The 26806-nt window shown below is 41.9% G+C and overlaps 1 protein-coding gene across 1 annotated transcript in view; it reads left to right on the top strand.

Annotated features, from left to right (window-relative positions):
- The first annotated feature begins 3 nt into the window (after nucleotides 1-3).
- Uro (Urate oxidase) overlaps nucleotides 4-26806 on the top strand; it is a 31290-nt gene continuing 4487 nt past the window's right edge. The window contains exons 1-5 of the mRNA XM_070090951.1: nucleotides 4-136; nucleotides 2701-2923; nucleotides 5751-5946; nucleotides 12994-13180; nucleotides 19382-19505. Coding sequence (XP_069947052.1) covers nucleotides 2705-2923; nucleotides 5751-5946; nucleotides 12994-13180; nucleotides 19382-19505 — 726 coding nt within the window. The 5' untranslated portion in view covers nucleotides 4-136; nucleotides 2701-2704. The remainder of the gene's footprint in view (nucleotides 137-2700; nucleotides 2924-5750; nucleotides 5947-12993; nucleotides 13181-19381; nucleotides 19506-26806) is intronic.

The raw sequence follows: 26806 nt of genomic DNA, 5'->3' as shown, positions 1-26806 counted from the left end.
TAAGTTGAGTTGAGATAAAGTGGTCTTGAGGAACCCTCATAAAAGCATTACCTGGAGCCAACATAATTTCAGTCGTGAGACAACTCGCAGACCTGTAATAGTTTAAATCGAGTCACAAACCTGACTGGAAGCTGAGGTAATGTATTTTTATTATTAATCTTATACAGACCAAACTGAGTGGCTATCTGATCTTTATTATATTTGGCAAGGCAAGAAAAGTAGCTTACTTGTTATGCCTCTCGTTACTTTTCTTGTATTGTCAATCAAAAATAAATATTAGAATTATTAACCCGGGGGGTTATAAATCGTAATTTATATACAGAACATTGAAATATCTGGTTCCAAATCTGCACACTGATATTACTCCCTCTGCAGCCAGTTTCACAGCCAAAATTTCAAATTGTGGGCTTAAGCCAGGATTTCAGTCTGGGGGGCTTAGACCACGGTTCCAGTCAGAGGGATTAAGAATCAAAGAATGAAAAACAGTTGCTTAAAAACATATGATTTTTAGTATTTTTTTTTTATATAGGATGGGGTCCACCTCTAGTGTAAATTGTGGAATCCATAGTCTCGGAGAAGTGGATAAAAAGGCTTCAAGGAAGAATATTTGGATTTCTTCCTGAAGCCGTTTGAATATTCCACTACCCCCACCACCCCATGTTTTTAGTATGTATTTGAAATTTCTTAACCTGTCATGCTTTCGTGTTCAGTGGTCAGTGGTCAGTATAATTACCTGGAGTTTACCTGGAGAGAGTTTCGGGGGTCAACGCCCCCGCGGCCTGGTCTGTGACCAGGCCTCCTGGTGAATCAGAGCCTGATCAACCAGGCTGTTGCTGCTGGCTGCACGCAAACCAACGTACGAGCCACAGCCCGGCTGGTCAGGAACCGACTTTAGGTGCTTGTCCAGTGCCAGCTTGAAGACTGCCAGGGGTCTGTTGATAATCCCCCTTATGTATGCTGGGAGGCAGTTGAACAGTCTCGGGCCCCTGACACTTATTGTATGGTCTCTTAACGTGCTAGTGACACCCCTGCTTTTCATTGGGGGGATGTTGCATCGTCTGCCAAGTCTTTTGCTTTCGTAGTGAGTGATTTTCGTGTGCAAGTTCAGTACTAGTCCCTCTAGGATTTTCCAGGTGTATATAGTCATGTATCTCTCCCGCCTGCGTTCCAGGGAATACAGGTTCAGGAACCTCAAGCGCTCCCAGTAATTGAGGTGTTTTATCTCCGTTATGCGCGCCGTGAAGGTTCTCTGTACATTTTCTAGGTCAGCAATTTCACCTGCCTTGAAAGATGCTGTTAGTGTGCAGCAATATTCCAGCCTAGATAGAACAAGTGACCTGAAGAGTGTCATCATGGGCTTGGCCTCCCTAGTTTTGAAGGTTCTCATTATCCATCCTGTCATTTTTCTAGCAGATGCGATTGATACAATGTTATGGTCCTTGAAGGTGAGATCCTCTGACATGATCACTCCCAGGTCTTTGACGTTGGTGTTTCGCTCTATTTTGTGGCCAGAATTTGTTTTGTACTCTGATGAAGATTTAATTTCCTCATGTTTACCATATCTGAGTAATTGAAATTTCTCATCGTTGAACTTCCATCTGGGAGCTTTAGCCTCCTTTGCCCCCCTCCCACTCCGTGGCTGCGCCACTAGACGGTGCAAAGCTCCCCTGTGAAAAGCTGGGGTTCCGACAAGCATAAGAAGAGACAACTCAGTAAATGTAACAAGCCCAAGACATTGCAACAGTTTTTCTTTTATATATATATCCTTACCTGTCTTCAGGTAGGAACTTTATAAGTTCGTTGAGTCAGTTCCTGATTAACTAGGTTGCGGTGCCTACAGTAGACTGCGTGCTTTTAACACCTACAGGTTGGCTGATTTGTCCATCAAAGAGATGGCTTAGTCTAGGCCCGAGCTATTGGAACGATGACCCCTGGAATATGCAATAGGTATACAGGTATTACTCAATATAATCCAAAATTGCCAATAAGTGTCACTTATTTCCATCGGAGCCCTTTCATTTATTGCTCACGATGCGATGCACGACAGTCGGATCCCACCCAGGTACCCATTTACTACAAGGTGATCAGGTACAGCCGGTCTAAGGAAATATACCCGGGTCCTTTGGTTGTGAGCCGAAGGCGCTATCACTGAGTTACTAGCTACATGTCAATTCCCAACAAACAACAATTTCTTAACTATATTATCACTGGTGAGTAAGACACTGATTACAGAGGAGTCTTATTGTTACAACGTTTCACCACTAAGTGACTATCAAATTTGAGGTGAAATATACCAATCAAGATTCTTCTGTCATCAATGTCTTCACATACTTTTGATCCTTCGCTACTGTTGACCATTCGTCATTTCTCTGTATATTATCTTTCCTTGGCACTAGAGTTAATAATATGCGTGCAAGGTTTAGTACGTCTACACGGCAGTCCGACTCACATACTTACAAGCACCAGGTCAGTAGGCCTGCGCAACAGTGTGCGACTTATATATTTGACGACCCATTTGAATGTGCTTGACGGTATTAACCTGTGCTTACAGGACAGTATATTTTGACAAGATTCAACAGACCATTATATTAATTTACAATAAACAAAGTAATCGTGGCAGTGAAGTCACCTTGAACTTCTTCAATCACTTCGACATTTTGCGTTTATATATGTATTTATGTTTTTGATGATGTTTTACAGCAACATGGAGAGCTTCGAATGGGTGTCTCGTGGCTACGGCAAGAACAACGTAAAGTTGCTGCACGTGCGGCGTGAAGGTCCTGTGCACTCCATCAAGGAGTACGAAGTGTGCACCCAACTTACCCTCGACACAGACAAGGACTACATTCACGGTGACAACTCAGATATTGTAGCCACTGATTCCCAGAAGAATACCGTCTATATTTTAGCCAAGAAACATGGGGTAAGTGACTCATCTCAGTCTCTCTCTCTCTCTCTCTCTCTCTCTCTCTCTCTCTCTCTCTCTCTCTCTCTCTCTCTCTCTCTCTCTCTCTCTCTCTCTCTCTCTCTCTCTCTCTCTCTCTCTCTCTCTCTCTCTCAATCTCTCTCTCTCTCTCTCTCTCTCTCTCTCTCTCTCTCTCTCTCTCTCTCTCTCTCTCTCTCTCTCTCTCTCTCTCTCTCTCTCTCTCTCTCTCTCTCTCTCTCTACACAGGGTTTGACAAGGTTGAAGGATCCCTAGCTTTATTGACAAGCTATTTACAGGTTAAGGATTCCTAACTTTATTGGTGCTAAGAGCTGTTACCTACATCAGCTCATTTGAAAGCATTTTTATTGTTATGAGACATACAAGTAGGGAACAGGATGAAATTGGAGCCATCTGTGGGCCAGCATTTTCATTTGATCAACTGACTTTATCTCGTTGACATCATTATGCTGTACGAATGTGTTCCATACTCGAGTTATCCTGGGTATATATGATCTCAGATGGAGTGATGTTCTGGAGAAGGGTACAGCCAGAGTGAAGTTGCTGCTTTCTGCCCGTCTTGTGGCATAAAAGCTTGTTTCACGCTGTCCTCGAAGTGGATCCAAGTGTGGTACTTTGACAATATTGGCCTTGTACATAACAGTAAGGCCACCCACATCCCTTTTATGTTGAAGGCTCTGCTGAAATGACAGATCTATCCAGGATGGGTCCAGGCGAGAGATGAGACGTCTTGCTCTGTTCTCTACTCTGTCAAGCAGTCGCAGATGAGAGGGGAGGCAGGCAAACCAAGAAAGTGGAGCATACTCAAGGTGCGAGCGTACTTGTGCCTCGTACAGAATCTTGCAACCCCTACTGTCAAGTAGATGCGAGATACGGCGAAGTGCTGTAAGCTTCCTGGTTGCCTTGTTTGCAAAAGATTTACAACATGGTTCTTCATGGCTAGTTTGGAGTCAAATTTCACCCCAAGGATATCAACTTCTTCTCCAGGTGCCAACACCCTCCCATTCATCCTTACTACTGCACCAGCATTACCATCATGGTGCCTAGAGACGATCATCATTTGCGTTTTCTCAGGTGCAAATGTTGCCTCATTCCCCAAGCTGATATAGCTCTCAGCTGGTGATTGATGTAGCTTAGAGCAGCTGGCATTTCTTCTCTTGGATAAGTGAATGTCAGTGTACAGTCGTCTGCATATGCATGTGATTCTGGGATGATATGAAGAAGGTCGTTGAAGTAGACATTCCATAACAATGGTCCCAGCACGCTTCCTTGTGGAACACTTGCCCCAATAGGATGTCTTGCTGATTCCGTTCCATTGAGAACTACACTTAGAGATCTACCATGAAGGTAATCACTGAGGAGACATAGCGTAGAGCCTGCAGTTTCCAGTGCTTGAAGTTTTGCTAAGAGGCCCTGGTGCCACACCCGGTCGAAAGCACCAGCAATGTCCAGTGCTACCACACAGCTGACTTTGGATTCATCCAGTGACTGGTGCCACTTAGTGGAGAGGTTTAACAACAGATCAGCAGCAGAGTAACCTTTCCTGAAGCCATATTGACGATCACAAAGTAGTGAGTGATAGTCAAGAAACTCTGTCATTTGTCTTGAGATTATTGTCTCAAGGATCTTACCAGTGATTGACAGGAGTGACACTGGCCATTTACACTGTACTAGGCAATGTTGAAAGATGTTGAAAGATGTGCTAGCTGGTCTGCACATCTCAGCAATCTTGGGCTTAACTTCTCTCTCTCTCTCTCTCTCTCTTTTTTTTTTTTTTTTTTTTTTTTTTTTTTTTTTTTTTTTTTTTTTTACACAGGGTTTGACAAGGTTAAGGATCCCTAGCTTTATTGACAGCTATATTACAGGTTAAGGATTCCTAACTTTATTGGCAAGAAAGCTAAGGCTGTTACCTACATCAGCTCATTTGAAAGCATTTTATTGTTATGAGACATACAAGTACGGGACAGGATGAAGTTGGAGCCATCTGTGGGCCAGCATTTTCATTTGATCAACTGACTTTATCTCGTTGACATCATTATGCTGTACGAATGTGTTCCATACTCGAGTCATCCTGGGTATGTATGATCTCAGATGGAGTGATGTTCTGGAGAAGGGTACAGCCAGAGTGAAGTTGCTGCTTTCTGCCCGTCTTGTGGCATAAAAGCTTGTTTCACGCTGTCCTCGAAGTGGATCCAAGTGTGGTATTTTGACAATATTGGCCTTGTACATAACAGTAAGGCCACCCACATCCCTCCTATGTTGAAGGCTCTGCTGAAATGACAGATCTATCCAGGATGGGTCCAGGCGAGAGATGAGACGTCTTGCTCTGTTCTCTACTCTGTCAAGCAGTCGCAGATGAGAGGGGGGTAGGCAAACCAAGAAAGTGGAGCATGCTCAAGGTGTGAGCGTACTTGTGCCTCGTACAGGATCTTGCAACCCCTACTGTCAAGCAGATGCGAGATACGGCGAAGTGCTGTAAGCAGTGTCTGTCTCTCTCTCTCTCTCTCTCTCTCTCTCTCTCTCTCTCTCTCTCTCTCTCTCTCTCTCTCTCTCTCTCTCTCTCTCTCTCTCTCTCTCTCTCTCTCTCTCTATCTTCTTCTCTGCTTCTTTAGGGTTTGACGAGGTTAGGTTAAGGTTAGGTTAAAGATCCCTAGCTTTATTGACAATGGATCCCCACTCTCTCTCTCTCTCTCTCTCTCTCTCTCTCTCTCTCTCTCTCTCTCTCTCTCTCTCTCTCTCTCTCTCTCTCTCTCTCTCTCTCTCTCTCGCTGCTTAATACAGTACCTTGTCCTTTACTCTCTCGCAGGTGACGTCCCCGGAAGCCTTCGCTCTCCTATTGTGTTCACATTTCCTCAACAAATACGCTCACGTGAACACAGTCAGTGTCGAGGTAGAGGAGTACCCATGGCGTCGCCTTGTGGTTGACGGCCGTGCACACAACCACGCGTTCATCTTATCTCCCGAGTACAAGCACACCTGTAAGGTGACACAGAGGCGCGGAGGTGAGATGGCAGGGGCATGATGAGGGGTAAGTTCCAGAAAAAAACAAGAGGGTGCTTACCTGATGAAGAAAGTTTATATGTTCCATACTAAGGAATCAAGGACTAAGGTATCTTTATCTTAAGAACATAAGAACGAAGGAACACTGCAGCGGGCCTACTGGCCCATGCGAGGCAGGTCCAAGTCTCCTACCGGCTTAAGCCAATGCACCTAACCTAGTCAGGTCGGGTCACACTGACTTAAGGGAGGAACACGGCAACCGACCTGGTAGCACAAGCTGTCAGGTCCAACTCACACCCACCCACATTCACTCATGTACTTATCCAACCTATTTTTAAAGCTACACAACGTTCTGGCCTCTATAACTGTACTTGGGAGTTTGTTCCACTCATCCACAACTCTATTACCAAACCAGTACTTTCCTATATCCTTCCTGAATCTGAATTTTTCCAACTTAAAACCATTGCTGCGAGTCCTGTCTAGGCTAGATATTTTCTGCACGCTATTTACATCCCCTTTATTTATTCCTGTCTTCCATTTATACACCTCAATCATATAACCCCTAATTCTACGTCTTTCTAGAGAGTGCAGATTCAGGGCCCTTAGTTTATCCTCATAGGGAAGGTTTCTGATACATGGGATCAACTTTGTCATCCTCCTTTGTACATTTTCCAGAGCATTTATATCCATTCTGTAATACGGTGACCAAAACTGTGCAGCATAATCTAAATGAGGCCTAACCAAGGATGTATAGAGTTGAAGAACAACCTGAGGACTCCTATTATTTATGCTTCTTGATATGAAGCCAAGGATTCTATTAGCTTTATTGCGAACACTTATGCACTGTTGTCTTGGTTTCAGATTACTGCTAACCAGAACTCATAAATCTTTTTCGCAATCCGTAATATTAAGATCTACATTATTTAGTTTATATGTGGCATGGTTATTGTCCTGTCCAACATTTAGAACTTTGCATTTGTCTATATTAAACTGCATCTGCCACTTCTCCGACCACTGCATCAGTCTATTCAAATCTTCCTGGAGTGCTCTAATGTCCTCGTCAGAATGAATTCGATGGCCTATTTTGGTGTCATCGGCAAACTTGCTGATGTCGCTCTTTATGCCCTCATCTATGTCGTTTATGTAGATTGTGAACAGCAGGGGACCCAACACTGACCCCTGTGGAACACCGCTCGTGATGCATCCCCACTCTGATTTCTCCCCATTTATGCAAACTCTCTGCTGCCTATTTGTCAACCATGCCTCTATCCAGGAAAAAATTTCTCCTCCTATTCCATGTGCCTTAATTTTCCTCAATAGTCTCCTATGTGGGACCCTGTCAAAAGCCTTACTGAAGTCCATATACACAATATCATATGCAATGCCATGATCTACCTCCTCAAATACCTTAGTGAAAAAAGTTAATAAATTCGTAAGGCAATAACGCCCCTTTGTAAAACCATGCTGAGATTCGTTGATTAATTTATGCTTTTCAAGGTGGCTACGAACTGCCTCGGCAATTATTGATTCCATAAATTTTCCCACTATGGAGGTTAGGCTTATTGGTCTATAGTTCGAAGCTAAGGACCTGTCACCTGCTTTGAAAATAGGTATCACATTTGCCATTTTCCACTTATCTGGCACCATGCCAGTTTGTAGTGATATGTTGAAAAGATTAGCCAAAGGTTTGCTAAGCTCCTCTTTACATTCCTTTAGAACCCTTGCATACAGTTCATCAGGGCCTGGGGATTTGTTAGGTTTTAATTTATCTATTTGCCTAAGGACCATGTCACTTGTGACCCTAATCGTGCACAGTTTATTATCGTCCTGTTCTACATAATTTATCATTTCTGGAATATCGCTGGTATCCTCCTGTGTAAAAACTGAGAGGAAGTATGTGTTAAAAATTCTACACATTTCCTTATCACTGTCAGTGAGCTGACCCGAGGAACTTTTGAGTGGGCCTATCTTGTCCCTGATCTTACTTCTGTATACCTGAAAGAATCCTTTTGGGTTAGTCTTCGATTCTCTTGCAACTTTAACCTCATAATCTCTTTTTGCTTTTCTAATTCTCTTTTTTATTTCTCTCTTTAACTGAATATATCGATTTCTTAATTACCCCTCTCCTCTTTTGATTTGCCTATATATTCCTCTCTTTTGACCAATCAGATATTTTAATCTATTGTTCATCCATTTAGGATCATTTTCGTTTGATCTGATTTCCCTATTTGGAACATAATTTGACTGAGCAGCTAGAACTATGCCCTGGAAAGCGTCATATCGGCAACCATCACCACCTACTTTGTCAGGTCATTCCAGTTCAGCCCACCTAAGTAATTTTTCAGTCCTATGAAATCAGCCAAGCGAAAGTCAGGGACGGAGACTTGATTGCCATTATTAGGGGAATTCCATGATATATTAAAACTGAGTGATTTGTGATCACTTTCCCCAAGCTCATCATTAACCTCAAGGTTATTAATTAGTGTTTCCCTACTGGCAAGAACCAAGTCAAGGAGGTTATTTCCCCTAGTTGGCTCTGTCACAAACTGTTTTAAAAAACAATCCTGGATCGTATCAAGAAAGTCAACTGACTCTAAATTTCCTGTCAAATTGCTCCAGTCAATCTGTCTATAGTTGAAATCTCCCATTAGCACAACATTTTCGTATGTAGATGCCTTACGAATTTCGTCCCATAGAAGTTTACTGCACTCCCTATCAAGATTTGGGGCCCTGTAAATCACACCCAAAATTAGTTTTTCTCGGCCCTCGAGAAGCTGTAACCAAACAGATTCAGTGGCCGACGCTTCTAATTTTATATCTTGTCTAACACAACAATTTAAATTGTCTCTGACATACATCGCTACTCCACCACCCTTCCTGTTGACCCTGTCAGTGTGGAATAATTTATAGCCTTGTATGTGACATTCAGAGGGCATCTCTATCTTTCAGATTGAGCCAGGTCTCTGTTATAGCAATAATATCTATGTTTCCTGCACTTGCAATTAATCTTAGCTCATCTATCTTATTTCTTACACTCCTGCTATTAGTATAGTAAACCTTAAGGGAGCTAGTCCCTTGCTGCCCTCTGCTGTCCCCCTTTGTTTGCTGACCTGATCTATTGTCTTTATTTATAACTTCATGCTGAATGCCTTTTATACATTTACTGTTTCCAACCCTAGTGTTGCAACCTGCTTGTTTCCCACACACATCCATACCTCTATCTTCTATCAGTTTAAAATCATAGGCATTTCACCAATGGCCTTCTCAATTGAGTTTGCAAGTGCTACCACCCCAGCCCCAGAGAGATGTACCCCGTCCCTTGCATACATATCATGTTTGCCATAAAAGTTGTTCCAGTTGTCAATGAATGAGATTGCAAGTTCCTTGCAGTATCTGTCTAGCCAGAAATTTACACCAATTGCCCTAGACAACCATTCATTTCCTACTCTCCTTCTAGGCAAGATGCTACATATGATTGGGACCCCTCCCTTAGACTTAATGAAATCTATAGCTGACCTGTACTTATCTAGCAGCTCTTCTCTCCTACCCTTCCCAATATCATTTCCACCAGCACTGAGACAGATAATGGGCTTGTTCCCATTACCTGACATGATATTATCCAGCCTGTTAACTATGTCCCCAACACCAGCTCCAGGGAAGCACACTATCTCTCATCTTCTTATTCCTATTACAAAAAGCACAGTCAATATATCTTACCTGAGAGTCACCAACCACAAGAATATGCTTACCTCTGTTAGCAGGGGCAGTAGTACCCTTACCTTCACTGGCCACTGAAGTACATTCATCCTGAAGAACAGAGAAGCGATTTCCTACCTTCAGATCTTCACTCTTAACTTTCCTTATTCTGATTCTCCTCCCATTACTGGTTATCACTCGCCACTTGTAGCAGGTGCTGGACTGCACCTCACTGCTGGTAGCCGTTGCTATCTCCCCACCTACAGCCTCCTCACAGCCGGAGACAGACTGCACCTCACTGCTAGAAGCCTCATTCCCCACAACTCCAGCCACCTCACACTCTCTCCCAGACCCATTGAGGTGGACCTTCAGCCTCGTAATCTCCTCCTGGAGAAGCAAGACCTCCTCCTTCAACTCTCCAACAAATGTAATATTGAATACAGTCATCTTACTCACTGACACTACAACCAAAATAGTCTCCGACAATCTACATAAAGCAAACATTAATGCATCGTTACTTAGGTATCCCCGAAAGTGAACCTTTTAAGAGGTTGCATAATTTTTTCATTCTTCCTCTAATTTTTCATTTCTATTTCACTCATAACTTGAGAACGCCTCTTCCGATCGGCTTCGAATTTTCACTGCCTGTATATGATAATGAAGACCAGATTCTTGGAAGAATTGCCATGTACTGGTGGTCAATAACCAAACTTATTGATTCTATTCCCAGAATCATGGAATGGCTTCAGTAACTTCCAAAACCCTCAGTAGTGTAGCTTCAAACATTAAATAAAGGTTCATCTTCATTCAGCAACAAAAGAGATTGAAGTGCAAATATATAGACGCAGATTTGGTTTAAAAAGACACGAGAGCAAACACTAGGGCATATTTATTAGACAACGTTTCGGTCCTGGGACCTTGATCACTTCTAGCACACAGATTTAAATGACAGTATATATAGGCGGAGAGTGGGGTGTGAGTGACATGTAGTGACCTGAAAAAATGACATATTTGAGATGAGGATAGGTAGACAAATGAAGTCACATATTCCTGCATGGTTAGGTAGGTGGTGATTTGCCTGGTTGAGTATTGTGTATGCTAATGTTTTTGAAAAATTGTAGCTTTCAGTACTATGTTCTATGGTGTCGATGATTGCGATTAGCGAGGTTTCCAGACATCGTCGGCGTCTTAGATCTTGTTCGGCGAGGACGAGTTGTGCCTCTTTCCAATTCATTAAATGTCCCGTGGAGTCCCTGTGGAGGACACAGGTGGGCACCTTAAATCAGCTCTGTTGCTGAGTTTCGATGCTCGTTCAGGCGGACTGAAATATTTCTGCCTGTTTTTCCAATTATGCAACAAATGGGAATCTTTATTGAAGAAACGTTTCGCCACACAGTGGCTTCATCAGTCCAATACAAAGTAGAAATGGGTAAGGAGAGGAGAAGTTTGAGGTAATCAGTCCCTCAACCTGGAATCGATGTGCTCAGTCCATCACTCTTGTAGGAAATGCAGCAGAGGGCCAGAGAGGTGGCTTATATACTGCAGTCAGATGAGGTGAAGCAGGAGGAGGCGGGATCACAGTGGGACCTGCCACTAGTGTAAGTAGGCCGTCGTCCAAAGGTTGGGCAAGCATTGAAGTCTTTGTACCAAGATCCTTACCCATTTCTACTTTGTATTGGACTAATGAAGCCACTGTGTGGCGAAACGTTTCTTCAATAAAGATTCCCATCTGTTGCATAAGTGTCTCAGTTCTTCAACTTGTCGGTTTTCTAAACCATTCATTACATATTTCTTGGGACAGCATCCATCGAAACGCCAGCACCAGAGTCGAGCAAGTGTACAGGTGTACCTAACAAAATGGCACCTAACAAAGTATACCTAACAAAGCGGTATCGGCGAGTATCTGTCGATACCGCTTTACGGTATCGGTATACCAGAGCAGCGAACGGACATCCCAGTGCATCGTTTCAGCTTAAATAGTTGAAGTGTTGTGCAGTTTCAGAGGATTTGGTGTTGTCGAGTCAGGACCAGTCAGCGCCTCCCCCCCTCTCCGCTGGGGGGGAGGGGGAGGGCGTGTGTAGTAAACAGTGACCCTCTCATAACGCCTCACACCTGCGCGTCTCCCCCGCCTCACCCACCCAACTCCCAGCGCCACCCCATCTGTAGAGGGTACTTCTCCCCTAACCCACGATGTCAGCGATGGCACTGCAGGGAGTGCTGGGCTCACAGGAACTTCCACTGCAGGGACAGCATCGTGGAGTTCGACCGCGAGGCAGCTGTCAGGTGTGCCACAGGCAGTGTGTACTCAGTTCCTCAAGCTTCAACATCCGTGCACACGAGGGCCTGGGATCTTCAATCAACTTGGCGTCCACCAGGACGCTGACATGTCCCTAGGGGAGCTCTGCATCGGGCTGCTAACGGAGTCACTGGCTTCTTGGACCTCTTGGGGAGGGTCGATGGTGCTCGTGCAAGCAGCAGATCCCAGGGCAACTTGCTGCTGTTTGCAATGGCTGTCTACCGAGGAGAGACAGGCACCTAGCAACATCTGTTGTTGGGGCATTGGATGAATTCCCTACTATGTTTGTTAACTGCTCATTACTCTGTAATTTGTCTATGATTGTAATCATGTGATAACGTGTTTATCATTCATTACCTTTGAAACCTGTCATGATTTTGACCAGCTCTACCTGGAGCTCGTTACCTTTGTAAATTATCATGATTAATGTGTTTATGATTCATTACCTTTGCAATTATTCATGAGTGTGACCAGCTCTACCTGGAGCTCATTACCTTTGTAACTTGGTCATGATTATGACCAGATCTAGTTCATTACCATTGTAACTTGCTCAGCTATCAAAACTTTGGAGTCCAGTCCCTGGACCAATTATGTACCTCTGTAATCTTTTGACTACCGCCCACAGGATGGGTATGAGGTGCATAATAAACATATTAAACTAACTAACTACCTCAACATTATGAGGGTTACTCATACACTCACACACTTTCCTACAAAGTGGACAGGGACAAAATTTTTAGAGATAGGACACAACAACAACGGATCACAAGTGGAAGTTGAAAACTCAGAGGAGTCACAGGGATGTTAGGAAATATTTCTTCAGTCATAGAGTTGTCTTCATACCAAACATTTTTATCATTATGTTATTTATCGTGAGGAAGCACTAAGCTCATACAGGTCAAAAGGTTTTGAGAATTTTAGGAAAGTTGGCAGTCAGGTTTGATCCAATGAATGGAAGAATAGCTGCATTTCCGTGGATAAAGAGCGTTTACTGGATCAAGTCAATCCCCCCCCCTTTATTCATTGATAGGAATCATCATATAACACTTTTTTACAGAGGATCTGCAGCTAATGACTGGGCTTGAAGGTCTGCGAGTTCTTAAGACTACACAGTCTGCCTTCGTGAACTTCGTCAATGATGAATTCCGTTCACTGCCAGACGCAACTGACCGCATCTTCTCCACCATTGTCTCCGCCGCCTGGCAGTACAACACTGTCAAGAACGTCGACTTTGGCAAGATATGGTAAGATATACAGAGAGAGAGAGAGAGAGAGAGAGAGAGAGAGAGAGAGAGAGAGAGAGAGAGAGAGAGAGAGAGAGAGAGAGAGAGAGAGAGAGAGAGAGAGAGAGAGAGAGAGAGAGAGAGTGAGTTTTAATATCTTTATTATGCATGATACAGGCACAAGACACGAGTTGCAGCCCAGCCACCGTGGAGAGAAGACGTCGTCGTTCCCGCTCTTCAGCTGAGCAACTCTGAACACTGTTGCTCGAGAATTTACTTGGGTTATCCTGAGTAGTTCTTCACCAGAGCTGAGAGGAGACTTGCTTGCAGTCACTTCGAGCCCCATCCCATCAAGAGGGTAAGGCGGTGACTTGCTTGCTTGTTCACCCCTCTCATCCCCATCCCCCCATCCTTCCCCATCCTCCCCCCACCCATACATCAACACTGGCCCACACACTTAACACACTACATACATTGCTATCCTTCTGACTGTCCTATCTTCTTATTTTTCGGCAACTTCGCTTTGGCGAGTTAACACAAGGCATTTTGACCATCTGGTAGCCCGTGTGGTTTTTTAAAATCCAGCCGATCTTTGCCTTGGGCCCTTTCCCCTCACTACTCGAGGGTAGGCTATCTTAGGAGCTGACCTTCATAAGTCAGCTGAAATAGGATGTTAGGCTAACATTAAGGAAAGATACCTTTTTGTTAAGCAACTCCTCTGCCAGATGCTCCTTCCTAGGCATCATGGCGAGGATTCGTGTAAGATTATTCATTGATGGAAATCAAATGTCCATGAAAGACATTCTCAATTGTATTTGCTCTAACTCAACTGTTGCTCCAGTGGATGTTTTTAAAACCCACGCTGGAGCAGTACTTCTCCTCTCTTCGGAAGAAGAGTTACTTCAACTCCTAAAGCATGATGTCTTGGATAAACTGAGGACTTCTGGTGTTATCCCAGTTGCACCTGACAGCTATCAAGCTCAGAGGACTGTGTTTGTGGCCAGAATCAACAGTTTTATGAAACACAGCAATGTTAATGAAATTGTTGATAACATTAATACCGAGAATTCTGACCTTAGGGCTGTTGAAGCACATAAATTCTCGAATCCCAACAACAATAAGGTAACTTTAAAATTAATACTCGAGACACCTGAGGAGGCCAAACTTGTATGTCAAAATGGCTTCAAATGTTTCAATACCAGATGTACATCTGACCAAATTTCTATGGAACGCTTTGTCAGTGTGACACAATGTTTCAAGTGTTATGCCTTTGGTCATAACAACAACAAATGCAGTATACAAGGGCAAATTTGTAGCATTTGCTCTGGCCAACATTCGTATCGTGATTGTACCAATAAAAATTCACCTAAATGTGTCCTCTGTAATGGAAAACATCATGCTGTTTCTGCTATTTGTCCTGAAAGGAAAAAGGAAATGCAGAAAATTCTTGACGCCAAGAAACTATCCACTTCTAAGAAGACCACTCCCCAGGCACCGCCAACCATGTCCCAAGCTTCCTTCCCAGCTCTGCCTGGATCAAATGGGACTCCTCAGGTCTCTACCAATGGTTCCAATGTTTGGAATTCTGCCTCTCTTGGAGCGCCCCAATCTAACCCTCACTTACAACAGACACAACAACAAGGTTCAGTCGCATCTCATATGTCTCGGGTATCCACAGACGGGGATATAACGAGAGCACAACTAATGTACTTGTTGGCCAAAGACATAGCAGGTGGTGACATGCAACTCTGCTCTCAGGTTTTAAATGATCTGTTAATGGATAATGGGATCACTCCCATCACTATCCCTGAAAATGTGAAGGCTATTATGACCCAGCCTTCTCATAACAAGAAGTATGTACCATACTCTACATCTAAAAATAAGCCTAAGTCATCCTTGGCCCAGGGATCGCCCTCCTCGCAAACCCAGGTTGTCAACTCTCAACCCAATAAGTCAACACCTGAACATAAAAATGCCCCAGAAAGTGGTGCCTACTCTCCCGCTATTGTAGCTGAACCTGTTGAACAGGAACTTTCCCAAGGTAACTCACCTTGCCGATCTAATATTCCCTTGGAGCCTACACAGTGTCCCATTAACTCTCACGAGCCTCTGCTTCCTGAAACTGAGAATAGCATACCTCAGTTTTATGATGATGATTCTAACGACTCTAACGATTCTAATGAGTCTGTTAATATTACTGCCTCTAGTGAAGATGATGGCATTTTTAATACACAAGCATCCACGCAAAAGTTCCCTCTTCCCCTTGACGAGTCCAGCAGGGATAGTGTAGATACAACACATAACATTACTTGCAGGCGTTCAGAACGCAGTGTACGAGCGAAGAATAAGCAATAATGGGGATTACAATTTTCCAACTTAATGTTCAACATTTCTTTAATAACCGTTACCTTCTTGAGGTTGAACTACATAACTACAATCCCGATGTTATACTTTTGAACGAGACAGCTGCAAGAGTTGATCAACATATTAAATTACGTGGATACTGTACTGTGGAGAAATCGAGAGGACCCTTTAGTGGTGTAGCCATCTTGGTTAAATTAGGATATACATTTAAAAATATTCATGTGGATGAAGATAACATTCTTGCAATAGAACTAACAACGTCTCATGGACAACTAGTGATAGGAACTGGATATTTTACCCCGAGACAGCCATATGTAGAGTCAATTCCTCTACATAGGATATTAAGCAGAAATATTCCAACAATTCTAGCTGGAGATTTTAATGCTCATCACCCTGCCCTCTTCAACTGTGGAGCTGGTATTCCACTGGGTGACTTAAAAGGAAAACAACTCTTTAATATCATGACAGCTAGAAACTTGTCATTTCAAGGCCCATTCTTCAAATCGTACATTGGACCTCATCCAGGAACACCAGATATAGTACTGACAAACAGGGACTGTGACATCTTTCACTGTCGTATATCTCCTGGTGGAAATGTAGGATCTGACCATATCCCTGTTATAATACAACTACAAACTTCTCCATTTAGAATACCTGTAACTCCTAAACCCAATCTTAACACCCTAGGATTTGACCCCTTCAGGGCATATCTGGGTGAAGATGAAATTGTGTCTTTGGAAAATCTACCTTCCAGTGCAATTGATGATGCAATCAGGTCCCTGCACAATCGAATAATTGAAGCTACCAATGCAACTTGCCAATTAGCTTCCACAAAGATATACCAACAATATAAACCTACTAGAGAAATTAGAGACACTTTAAGAAATTATCAAGCAGAATGTCGAAGGCATCTTCAAACGCGACAACCACCAGCAGCTACACTGCACCGATTAAGGCACGAATTAATTAACATGATTAGTCAACACAAACGAGACATATGGAAATTTCTAGTTCTTCAAGCTAATCAATATAAACGTGAACCAGCAAAATTTTGGAGTAAGATCCGACAACTTTTAGGGGCAAAGCACAAGGCTCCTAACTACCTAGTTCATACCTTCACTGATGAGGATGATGAAGATGTTGAAATTAAACTTGACGATCCACAGGACCAGGCTAATTTGATGGGTGATGTATGGGAGAAAATTCTCTCTCACAATAACAGTCGTCAATTTAATAATAATCATTATCAGTTAGTAAATGAATGGAGAGATGAGAACTTGGATGATCTACAACCACTACCTACCATCGATACTTCAACTCTTGAAGATACCCACCCGCTTACTAGACCTATTACATTACTAGAGATAAGTCAGGTTATTGGAAGAATGAGAAATAGAGCCCCTGGCCTCTCTGGAATAACAATGAAACAAATAAAGTACCTACCTAGAAATTGCAAACAGTCCTTGGTAAATATCTTTAATGCCATCTTGGCCTCAGGACATTTTCCAGTTGTTTTTAAGACTGCTAGAATGATCTTTCTTGCTAAGCCCAATAAAGACATCCACCAACCTGGGAACTATAGACCTATATCTTTACTTGAAGTCACTGGAAAAGTTCTTGAGAAAGTCATCTCCAACAGATTGAATTACTATATGGAGTTTAATCACTTGTTTACTGAAAAACAATTTGGCTTTAGAACACATAGAGGTACCAATCACGCAATAAATGTTATTTTTGACACTGTAGCAAGTCTAAAACAGCAGGGCAATCTTGCCTTAATTGCCACCAGAGATGTTCATAAAGCTTTTGATAGCTTATGGCATGATGGCCTTATATACAAACTCATTGACCTACCAGACCATAACTGGACTTTTCTCAGAGTAATTTATAATTTCTTAACTCAAAGAAAAATCATTCCCACCTTTCATGGCAAGTCGACAGAACCTTTTATACCGACGGCTGGTGTCCCACAAGGTTCTTGTCTCAGTCCACTTCTGTTTAACATTTATGTGAATGACCTTCCTCAACCAGAGTTTAATGACACAATTGTGACACAGTTTGCAGATGATGTTATTCATGTCGTCTCATCAACTCCAGTAACAGGAAAATACAAGTATGAGAGAGTCATAGAAAAAATGAATATTGAACTTCGTCGAACATCTAATTGGGAGAAGAAATGGAGAATTACGACTAATCCTGACAAGGTCCTTGTTAGCACGATAGGATGTTTTGCATCAACCATCGAAGATAAAGGGGGTATCTCCATCAGAGGTACACCTGTAGCCATTAGAAACCCTAACAAGATCTTGGGATATGAAATAGACAGGCTGCTCCACTCAACATCTCATGTAACTAAAAAGATCAACACAGCCAAAGCCGGTCTTAGCAGACTCTTTCGATTCAATCAAGCCCCTCAACATGTCAAAAAACATCTGTATAAAATGATAATAAGACCTATACTTGAATACCCTTGTGTCCCAATGTCATTAACAACAAAGACCAACATGCTACGGTTACAAAGGGTCCAGAATAGAGCTCTTCGCTTTATTACCGATACCAGGAGGAGAGACAGAGTTAAAATGGCAGATTTACATATACAACAAGATATCACTGCCATAAATGTACGCCTTGACACCCTAAAAAAGAAACAACTTTATACAATGCAAGAACTATACATGCCAGATAGAGAACATCCTATACAAGTGATAAATACCACCGATTACACCATCAATACTCCGCCTCACAGGACTCAAAGAATGACTCTCCCACAGAGGGTTCGTCGTTTTATTCATAAAGATGATTACCCTCGACCCATGATTTTGAGCAATTTACCTGACGAAGAAGATTGGATACTACCAGAACCCTTCTATGTATACTGAGAAAATCATCGCCCCCAATTAGGGAGACATCTTAAATAACTTTCTAATGTCAAATTATGCTATTGACTATTGTTGGACACCACCATTAAGAAGCTATTGTCACGGGCTCATAAACTGGCCAGAAAATATTGCCTTTCTTGTTGTATAAATATCCGTTGTGCAATCGCAAAACAAAAAAAAAAAAAAAAAAAAAAAAAAAAAAAAAAAAAAAAAAAAAAAAAAAATTGCAACTTGTATAACTACAACCAATTCAGAGTCATGTACTTATATACCTATTTTATTTATGTGACTCTGATGGGTCAGTATTATACCCCTTAAAGAATATCTTATCAATTCAAATACACTTTTTAAATTACACCAAAGTGGTTGGGCCACTTACCTTTTATATCCTACCTCTCCCCCCTTCCAACCCTTTTCCAATATTTCCATCCTTACCCATCCTTCTTCCTTCCCCATCTTACCAAACAGCTCTGGTCATTAGAACTCGAACTTATTATGCATCCCATTCCCATCGTAGGGCGGTCGTCGAAAGGTTACAGAGGTGCATAATGAATACAGGAACTGAGCCTCAAACTATTTACATGTTTATGATCTGGTTACAGTCGCCTAGCGAGAACAAGCGATTTGAAGAGAATCATCACTGGCTTGGCATCCTTAGTTTTGAAGGTTTTTATTTATCACCCCATCATTTTCCTAGCAGATGAGATGGAAAGATATATATATATATATATATATATATATATATATATATATATATATATATATAAACAGTGTTATACTTAGTGACTAAAGAAAAAAATTGCACGGTGCAATTTCGGTGGATTCTGTGACTAAAACATGCAGTGGTTTAATAGATTTTTTCACAATATTGGGGAAGATTTTTTTTCATTGTTTGAAGGAGATTTGTTAACTAGAGGAACTAACTGTCTTCCATGAAGATACAAATGATGCCTTGAGCCCAGACTTTGTCCTTCCTCAGGATAACGATACTGAAGGTGATCAACGACAAGTTTGCTGGTCCCCCTGACATGGGCATCTTCTCTCCCTCTGTCCAGAACACAGTCTACCTCATACAAAAGACCGCCCTCGAGCAGATACCAGAGGTAAGTATACATTATGTTAGGTTATACAATGTCATACATAATTAAATTTAATCCATATATTATGAATTAAACTCTGTTAAAATGAATTACTGTCGTAATGACACGTGCAGCTCGCTAGGCCAAAACTCTAACCAATTAACTATTCTTATAAATAAATTATACTTAATTTCAAAGTGATATATAAAGTATATAATTTAACTTCAGCATCACCAGAGCTGTGGTAAGATAGGGAGGAAGAAGGATGGGGAAGGATGGAAATATTGAAATTTTCAGTACTTCCTCTCAGTTATTACCCAGGAAAATACTAGCGAAATTCCAGAAATAATAGATTATGTAGAACAGAACGATAATAAACTATGCACGTTTTCGGTAACTAGTGATATGGTTCTCAGACAAATAGAGAAATTAAAAGCTAACAAATCCCCAGGCCCTGATGAACTGTTTGCAAGGGTGTTAAAGGAATGTAATGAGGACCTTAGCGTACCTTTGGCTAATCTTTTTAACATATCACTACAAACTGGCATAGTGCCTGATAAATGGAAAATGGCAAATGTAGTACCTATTTGGAAATAGGTAAAGTGTATGGTAGAGTTATAATTGAAAGAATTAAGAGTAAGACGGAGAATAGGATAGCAGATGAACAAGGAGGCTTTAGGAAAGGTAGGGGGTGTGTGGACCAGGTGTTTACAGTGAAACATATAAGTGAACAGTATTTAGATAAGGCTAAAGAGGTCTTTGTGGCATTTATGGATTTGGAAAAGGCGTATGACAGGGTGGATAGGGGGGCAATGTGGCAGATGTTGCAAGTGTATGGTGTAGGAGGTAGGTTACTGAAAGCAGTGAAGAGTTTTTACGAGGATAGTGAGGCTCAAGTTAGAGTATGTAGGAAAGAGGGAAATTTTTTCCCAGTAAAAGTAGGCCTTAGACAAGGATGTGTGATGTCACCGTGGTTGTTTAATATATTTATAGATGGGGTTGTAAGAGAAGTAAATGCGAGGGTCTTGGCAAGAGGCGTGGAGTTAAAAGATAAAGAATCACACACAAAGTGGGAGTTGTCACAGCTGCTCTTTGCTGATGACACTGTGCTCTTGGGAGATTCTGAAGAGAAGTTGCAGAGATTGGTGGATGAGTTTGGTAGGGTGTGCAAAAGAAGAAAATTAAAGGTGAATACAGGAAAGAGTAAGGTTATGAGGATAACAAAAAGATTAGGTGATGAAAGATTGAATATCAGATTGGAGGGAGAGAGTATGGAGGAGGTGAACGTATTCAGATATTTGGGAGCGGACGTGTCAGCGGATGGGTCTATGAAAGATGAGGTGAATCATAGAATTGATGAGGGAAAAAGAGTGAGTGGTGCACTTAGGAGTCTGTGGAGACAAAGAACTTTGTCCTTGGAGGCAAAGAGGGGAATGTATGAGAGTATAGTTTTACCAACGCTCTTATATGGGTGTGAAGCGTGGGTGATGAATGTTGCAGCGAGGAGAAGGCTGGAGGCAGTGGAGATGTCATGTCTGAGGGCAATGTGTGGTGTGAATATAATGCAGAGAATTCGTAGTTTGGAAGTTAGGAGGAGGTGCGGGATTACCAAAACTGTTGTCCAGAGGGCTGAGGAAGGGTTGTTGAGGTGGTTCGGACATGTAGAGAGAATGGAGCGAAACAGAATGACTTCAAGAGTGTATCAGTCTGTAGTGGAAGGAAGGCGGGGTAGGGGTCGGCCTAGGAAGGGTTGGAGGGAGGGGGTAAAGGAGGTTTTGTGTGCGAGTGGCTTGGACTTCCAGCAGGCATGCGTGAGCGTGTTTGATAGGAGTGAATGGAGACAAATGGTTTTTAATACTTGACGTGCTGTTGGAGTGTGAGCAAAGTAACATTTATGAAGGGATTCAGGGAAACCGGCAGGCCGGACTTGAGTCCTGGAGATGGGAAGTACAGTGCCTGCACTCTGAAGGAGGGGTGTTAATGTTGCAGTTTAAAAACTGTAGTGTAAAGCACCCTTCTGGCAAGACAGTGATGGAGTGAATGATGGTGAAAGTTTTTCTTTTTCGGGCCACCCTGCCTTGGTGGGAATCGGCCGGTGTGATAATAAAAAAAAAAAAAAAAAAAAAAAAAAAAAAAAAAAAAAAAAAAAATTTGGAAATATAAACACTTAAGGAGTATAATGTGATCCTTTATTGAGAACGTTTCGCCCACGCAATGGCCTTATTAAGTCACAAACAGATCTACCCAGATGAAACATACGTGACTATATATAGGATGGGAATGCTGGGTCAGGTGGAGAAAGCTGCATGTGACTATCTTCGGAGTAGAGTGAAGAAGTCTAAAAACATATCACCTGCCTTGTAAATACCTATTTACAAGGCAGGTGACACGTCCTTAGCTTCGAACTATAGACCAATAAGCCTTACCTCCGTAGTGGGAAAATTTATGGAATCAATAATTGCCGAAACAATTCGTAGCCATCTCGGAAGGCATAAATTGATTAATGAATCTCAGCACGGTTTTACAAAGGGGCGTTCCTGTCTTACGAATTTACTAACTTTCTTCACTAAGGTATTTGAGGGGGTAGATCATGGTATTGAATATGATATTGTGTATATGGACTTCAGTAAGGCTTTCGATAGAGTTCCACATCAGAGGCTATTGAGGAAACTTAAGGCACACAGAATAGAAGAAATTTTTTCCTGGGTTGAGGCATGGTTGATGAATAGGCAGCAGAGAGTTTGCATAAATGGGGAGAAATCAGAATGGAGACACATCACAAGCGGTGTGCCACAAGGGTCAATGTTGGGCCCCTTGTTGTTCACAATCTACATAAACGACATAGATGAGGGAATAAATAGTGACATAAGCAAATTTGCTGATGACACCAAAATAGACCGTCCAATTCATTCAAATGAGGACATTAGAGCACTCTAAGATGATTTGAATAGACTGATGCAGTGGTCGGAGAAGTGGCAGATGCAGTTAAATATAGACAAATGCAAAGTTCTAAATGTTGGACAGGAAAATAACCATGCCACATATAAACTAGATAATGTAGCTCTTAATATTACGGATTGCAGAAAGGATTTCGGAGTTCTGGTTAGCAGTAATCTAAAACCAAGACAACAGTGCATTAGTGTTCGCAATAACGCTAACAGAATCCTTGGCTTCATAGCAAGAAGTATAAATAATAGAAGTCCACAGGTTGTTCTTCAACTATATGTATATTTTTGGTTAAGCCTCATTTAGATTATGCTGCACAGTTTTGGTCACCGTATTACAGAATGGATATAAATGCACTGGAAAACGTACAAAGGAGGATGACAAAGTTGATCCCATGTATCAGAAATCTTCCCTATGAGGATAGACTGAGGGCCCTGAACCTTCACTCTCTAGAAAGGCGTAGAATTAGGGGGGATATGACTGAGGTGTATAAATGGAAAACAGGAATTAATAAAGAAGATGTAAATAGCGTGCTAAAAATATCTAACATAGACAGGACTCGCAGCAATGGCTTTAAATTGGAAAAATTCAGATTCAGGAAAGATACAGGAAAGCACTGGTTTGGTAATAGAGTTGTGGATGAGTGGAACAAACTCCCGAGTACCGTCATTGACGCTAAAGTAAGAACATTGTTTTAGTTGGAGACAATCAATTTAAGTTTATGGATAAGGCCTTTTGTCTTAGGGACAGGAAGAGAAGGCAGAGGGTATGTTTTCCTGGGGATGGGATGGGGATATTGTTAGCCGTCTGGACGACATAATAAAAGGTAATGGGAGCAATCCTATTATCTGCCTCAGTGCAGGAGGCAACAATGTTGGCAGACATAGGAGTGAGGACCTGATTAGCAGGTATAAGTCAACAATAGAAATAATTAGGAAGAAGGGTGGGAACCCTGTCATATGTGGTATTTTGCCAAGGAGAGGAGTTGGAAACGAATGGTTGTCCAGGGCAATTGGTGTCAATTGCTGGCTAGACAAATACTGTAATGAAAATGCGGTAACATTCATTGACAACTGGGACCTCTTCTATGGCAGAAATGACATGTATGCCAGGGATGGGGTTCACTTATCTAGGTCTGGGGTGGGGGCACTGGCAACTGCAGTGGAGGGAGCTGTTAGGGCTTTAAACTAGGAATAGTTAGTGGTATGGGTTTTGGCAGGAATACAGTGAAGTCCCAGTGTAGTAATATTATGAGTTCTAGGGGAGCAAGTAATAAGCAGAATGAGGTAGATATTGGAAAGCCAGTGGCACTAGGTGACAAGGACAGTAATAGGTTTAGTGGAAAAATGGAAATGAGCAGGAAGGGTAAAGAGAAAGGAGGGTCTTTAAAAATATATTATGCTAATAGCCGTAGTGTTAGGAATAAGATGGACGAGTTGAAATTAGTTGCTAGTGCAGGTAACATTGATGTATTTGCTATCACTGAGACATGGTTTAATTCCAAAGGTCGGGACATGCCTGCAAAATGTCACATTAAGGGTTTTAAATTGTTCCAAGTAGATAGAAGTATCGGGAAGGGGGGTGGAGTGGCACTGTATGTCCGTGATCGCTTGAACTGTTGCATAAAAACGGGCATTAAGTCGGAAGTAACATATACAGAGTCTGTCTAGATAGAATTTTCAGATGGGCACGAAAATTGATTCTAGGAGTGATATACCACCCCCCAAACTTAGATAGGGACCAAGGGAGATTGCTATGGGAAGAAATTGTTAAGGCCACAAGGCACAATAATGTAGTAATTCTAGGGGACTTTAACTTTAGTCTGTTTGGAATTTCTTGACTGGGAATTTATAATCAAATGACTTCTTAGTAGTTCAGGACTGTTTTTTGAAGCCGTTTGTGACAGAACCTACAAGGGGAAATAACCTGCTTGACTTGGCTCTGGCAAACATGGAAACCCTTGTTAATAATTTAGAAATTACAGAGGAACTCGGCATAAGCGATCACAAATCAATTACCTTTAGCATAGAATGGAAGTATGACAGTAGGGATAATTCAGTAATGGTCCCAGATTTTTGCTTAGCAGATTACAATGGGCTTAGAGAACACTTATCATCTGATGACTGGTGTAACGAAGAGAGCTATCAATATGACAGCTTTCTGAACATGACTAACGCGACGGGCTGGAGTTTTGAGACTATGACCGCGGGTTCAATCCCGGCCGGGGTATGGCTTTCTGAACACTATACATGCTGCTCAAAGAACATTTGTTCCGTATAAAGAAATTAGATCGAATAAAAATGACCCAAAATGGATGAATAATAGGCTCAAATATCTTTTAGGCCAGAAGAAAGGAATTTATAGACGTATCAAAAGAGGTAAGGGTCATCTTATGAATCAGTATATTGACATTAAGAGGGGCGTTAAAAAGGGGACAAGAAAAGCTAAAAGGGAGTACGAAATTAAAGTTGCACGGGATTCGAAAACTAACCCAAAAAGTTTTTTCCAGGTGTATAGAACAAAAGTTAGAGATAAGATAGGGTCCCTTAAAAGTAACTATGGGCATCTTACTGACAAAGAGAATGAAATGTGCTCGATTTTAAATAATTATTTTCTCTCGGTTTTTACACAGGCAGACACTAACAATATCCCAGTAATTAATTTTTATAGTGGGCTAGAAGAAGATAAATTATGTAACATCGCAGTCACTAGTGAAATGGTTATGAAACAAATAGACCGACTGAAGCAAAATAAATCGCCGGGTCCTGATAAGCTTTTTTCAAGGGTTCTTAAGGAATGCAAAACGGAACTCTGTGAACCATTAACTAATATTTTTAATTTATCTCTTCAAACAGGTGTAGTGTCTGATATGTGGAAGATGGCTAATGTAATTCCTATTTTTAAAGCAGGAGACAAGTCGTTACCTTCAAATTACCGCCCAATAATCCTGACCTCAATTGTAGGCAAATTTGCTAGAGTCAATTATGACTGAGATTATAAGAAGCCATCTGGATAAGCATAATCTAATTAATGATACTCAGCATGGATTCACGAGAGGCCGTTCTTGTCCAACTAATTTATTAACTTTCTTCAGTAAAGTTTTTGAGGCTGTTGACCACGATAAAGAATTTGATATTGTTTATTTAGATTTTAGTAAGGCTTTTTGATAGAGTACCGCACCAAAGACTGTTAAAGAAAGTGGCGGCCCACGGCATTGGGGGAAAAGTGCTCTCATGGATCGAGTCATGGTTCACAGACAGGAAGCAGAGAGTGTGCATAAATGGGGTTAAACCTGAGTGGGGATCTGTAACAAGTGGCGTTCCACAGGGATCAGTCTTGGACCCGTTGTTGTTTATAATATATATCAATGATCTTGATGAGGGAATTACAAGTGACATGAGCAAATTCGCCGATGACACAAAGATAGGTAGGATAATTGATTCAAACGTAGATATCAGGGAACTTCAGGAGGATTTAGACAAACTCAATACCTGGTCAAAAAAAGTGGCAGGTGCAGTTCAATGTAGATAAATGCAAGGTTCAGAAGCTCGGGAGTGTCCATAACCCTAGCACTTATAAGTTAAATAGTGTAGAACTTAGCCATACAGATTGCGAAAAGGATTTGGGGGTTATGATAAGCAGTAACCTTAAACCAAGACAGCAATGCCTAAGCATATGTGATAAGGCAAACAGATTACTGGAATATATATCAAGAAGTGTTCAGGGGTGTCACTAGCACGTTAAGAGACCATACAATAAGTGTCAGGGGCCCGAGACTGTTCAACTGCCTCCCAGCATACATAAGGGGGATTACTAACAGACCCCTGGCAGTCTTCAAGCTGGCACTGGACAAGCACCTAAAGTCGGTTCCTGACCAGCCGGGCTGTGTGGCTCGTACGTTGGTTTGCGTGCAGCCAGCAGTAACAGCCTGGTTGATCAGGATCTGATCCACCAGGAGGCCTGGTCACAGACCGGGCCGCGTGGGCGTTGACCCCCGGAACTCTCTCCAGGTAAAACTCCAGGTAACTCCAGGTATATTACAGCATTAGTAAGGCCTCACCTAGATTACGCAGCTTAGTTCTGGTCTCCATATTATAGAATGGACATAAATTCATTAGAAAACATTCAGCGTAGAATGACTAAGTTAATGCATAGCATTGGAAATCTTCCGTATGAAGGAAGATCGTTATTATTAGACCTAATTTCTCTCTGGGGAATATATATACTGTGAGCACGGTGTACATTCTCAAGAAAAAAAAATTAACGCAGATCCCTTCGTAATCATAAGTATGATCATCATCAATAAAATCATTAGCTAGATAACCCCAATCGAGATTAGACAGGTGTTCCCTAAGTCCACTATAAACGGCAGAACGAAA

Source organism: Cherax quadricarinatus, chromosome 33, assembly GCF_038502225.1.
Source record: "Cherax quadricarinatus isolate ZL_2023a chromosome 33, ASM3850222v1, whole genome shotgun sequence".
In the NCBI taxonomy this organism is placed as follows: Eukaryota; Metazoa; Arthropoda; class Malacostraca; order Decapoda; family Parastacidae; genus Cherax; species Cherax quadricarinatus.
The sequence above is the reverse complement of the archived record's forward strand: the minus strand, read 5'-3'. Positions and strand labels throughout refer to the sequence as shown.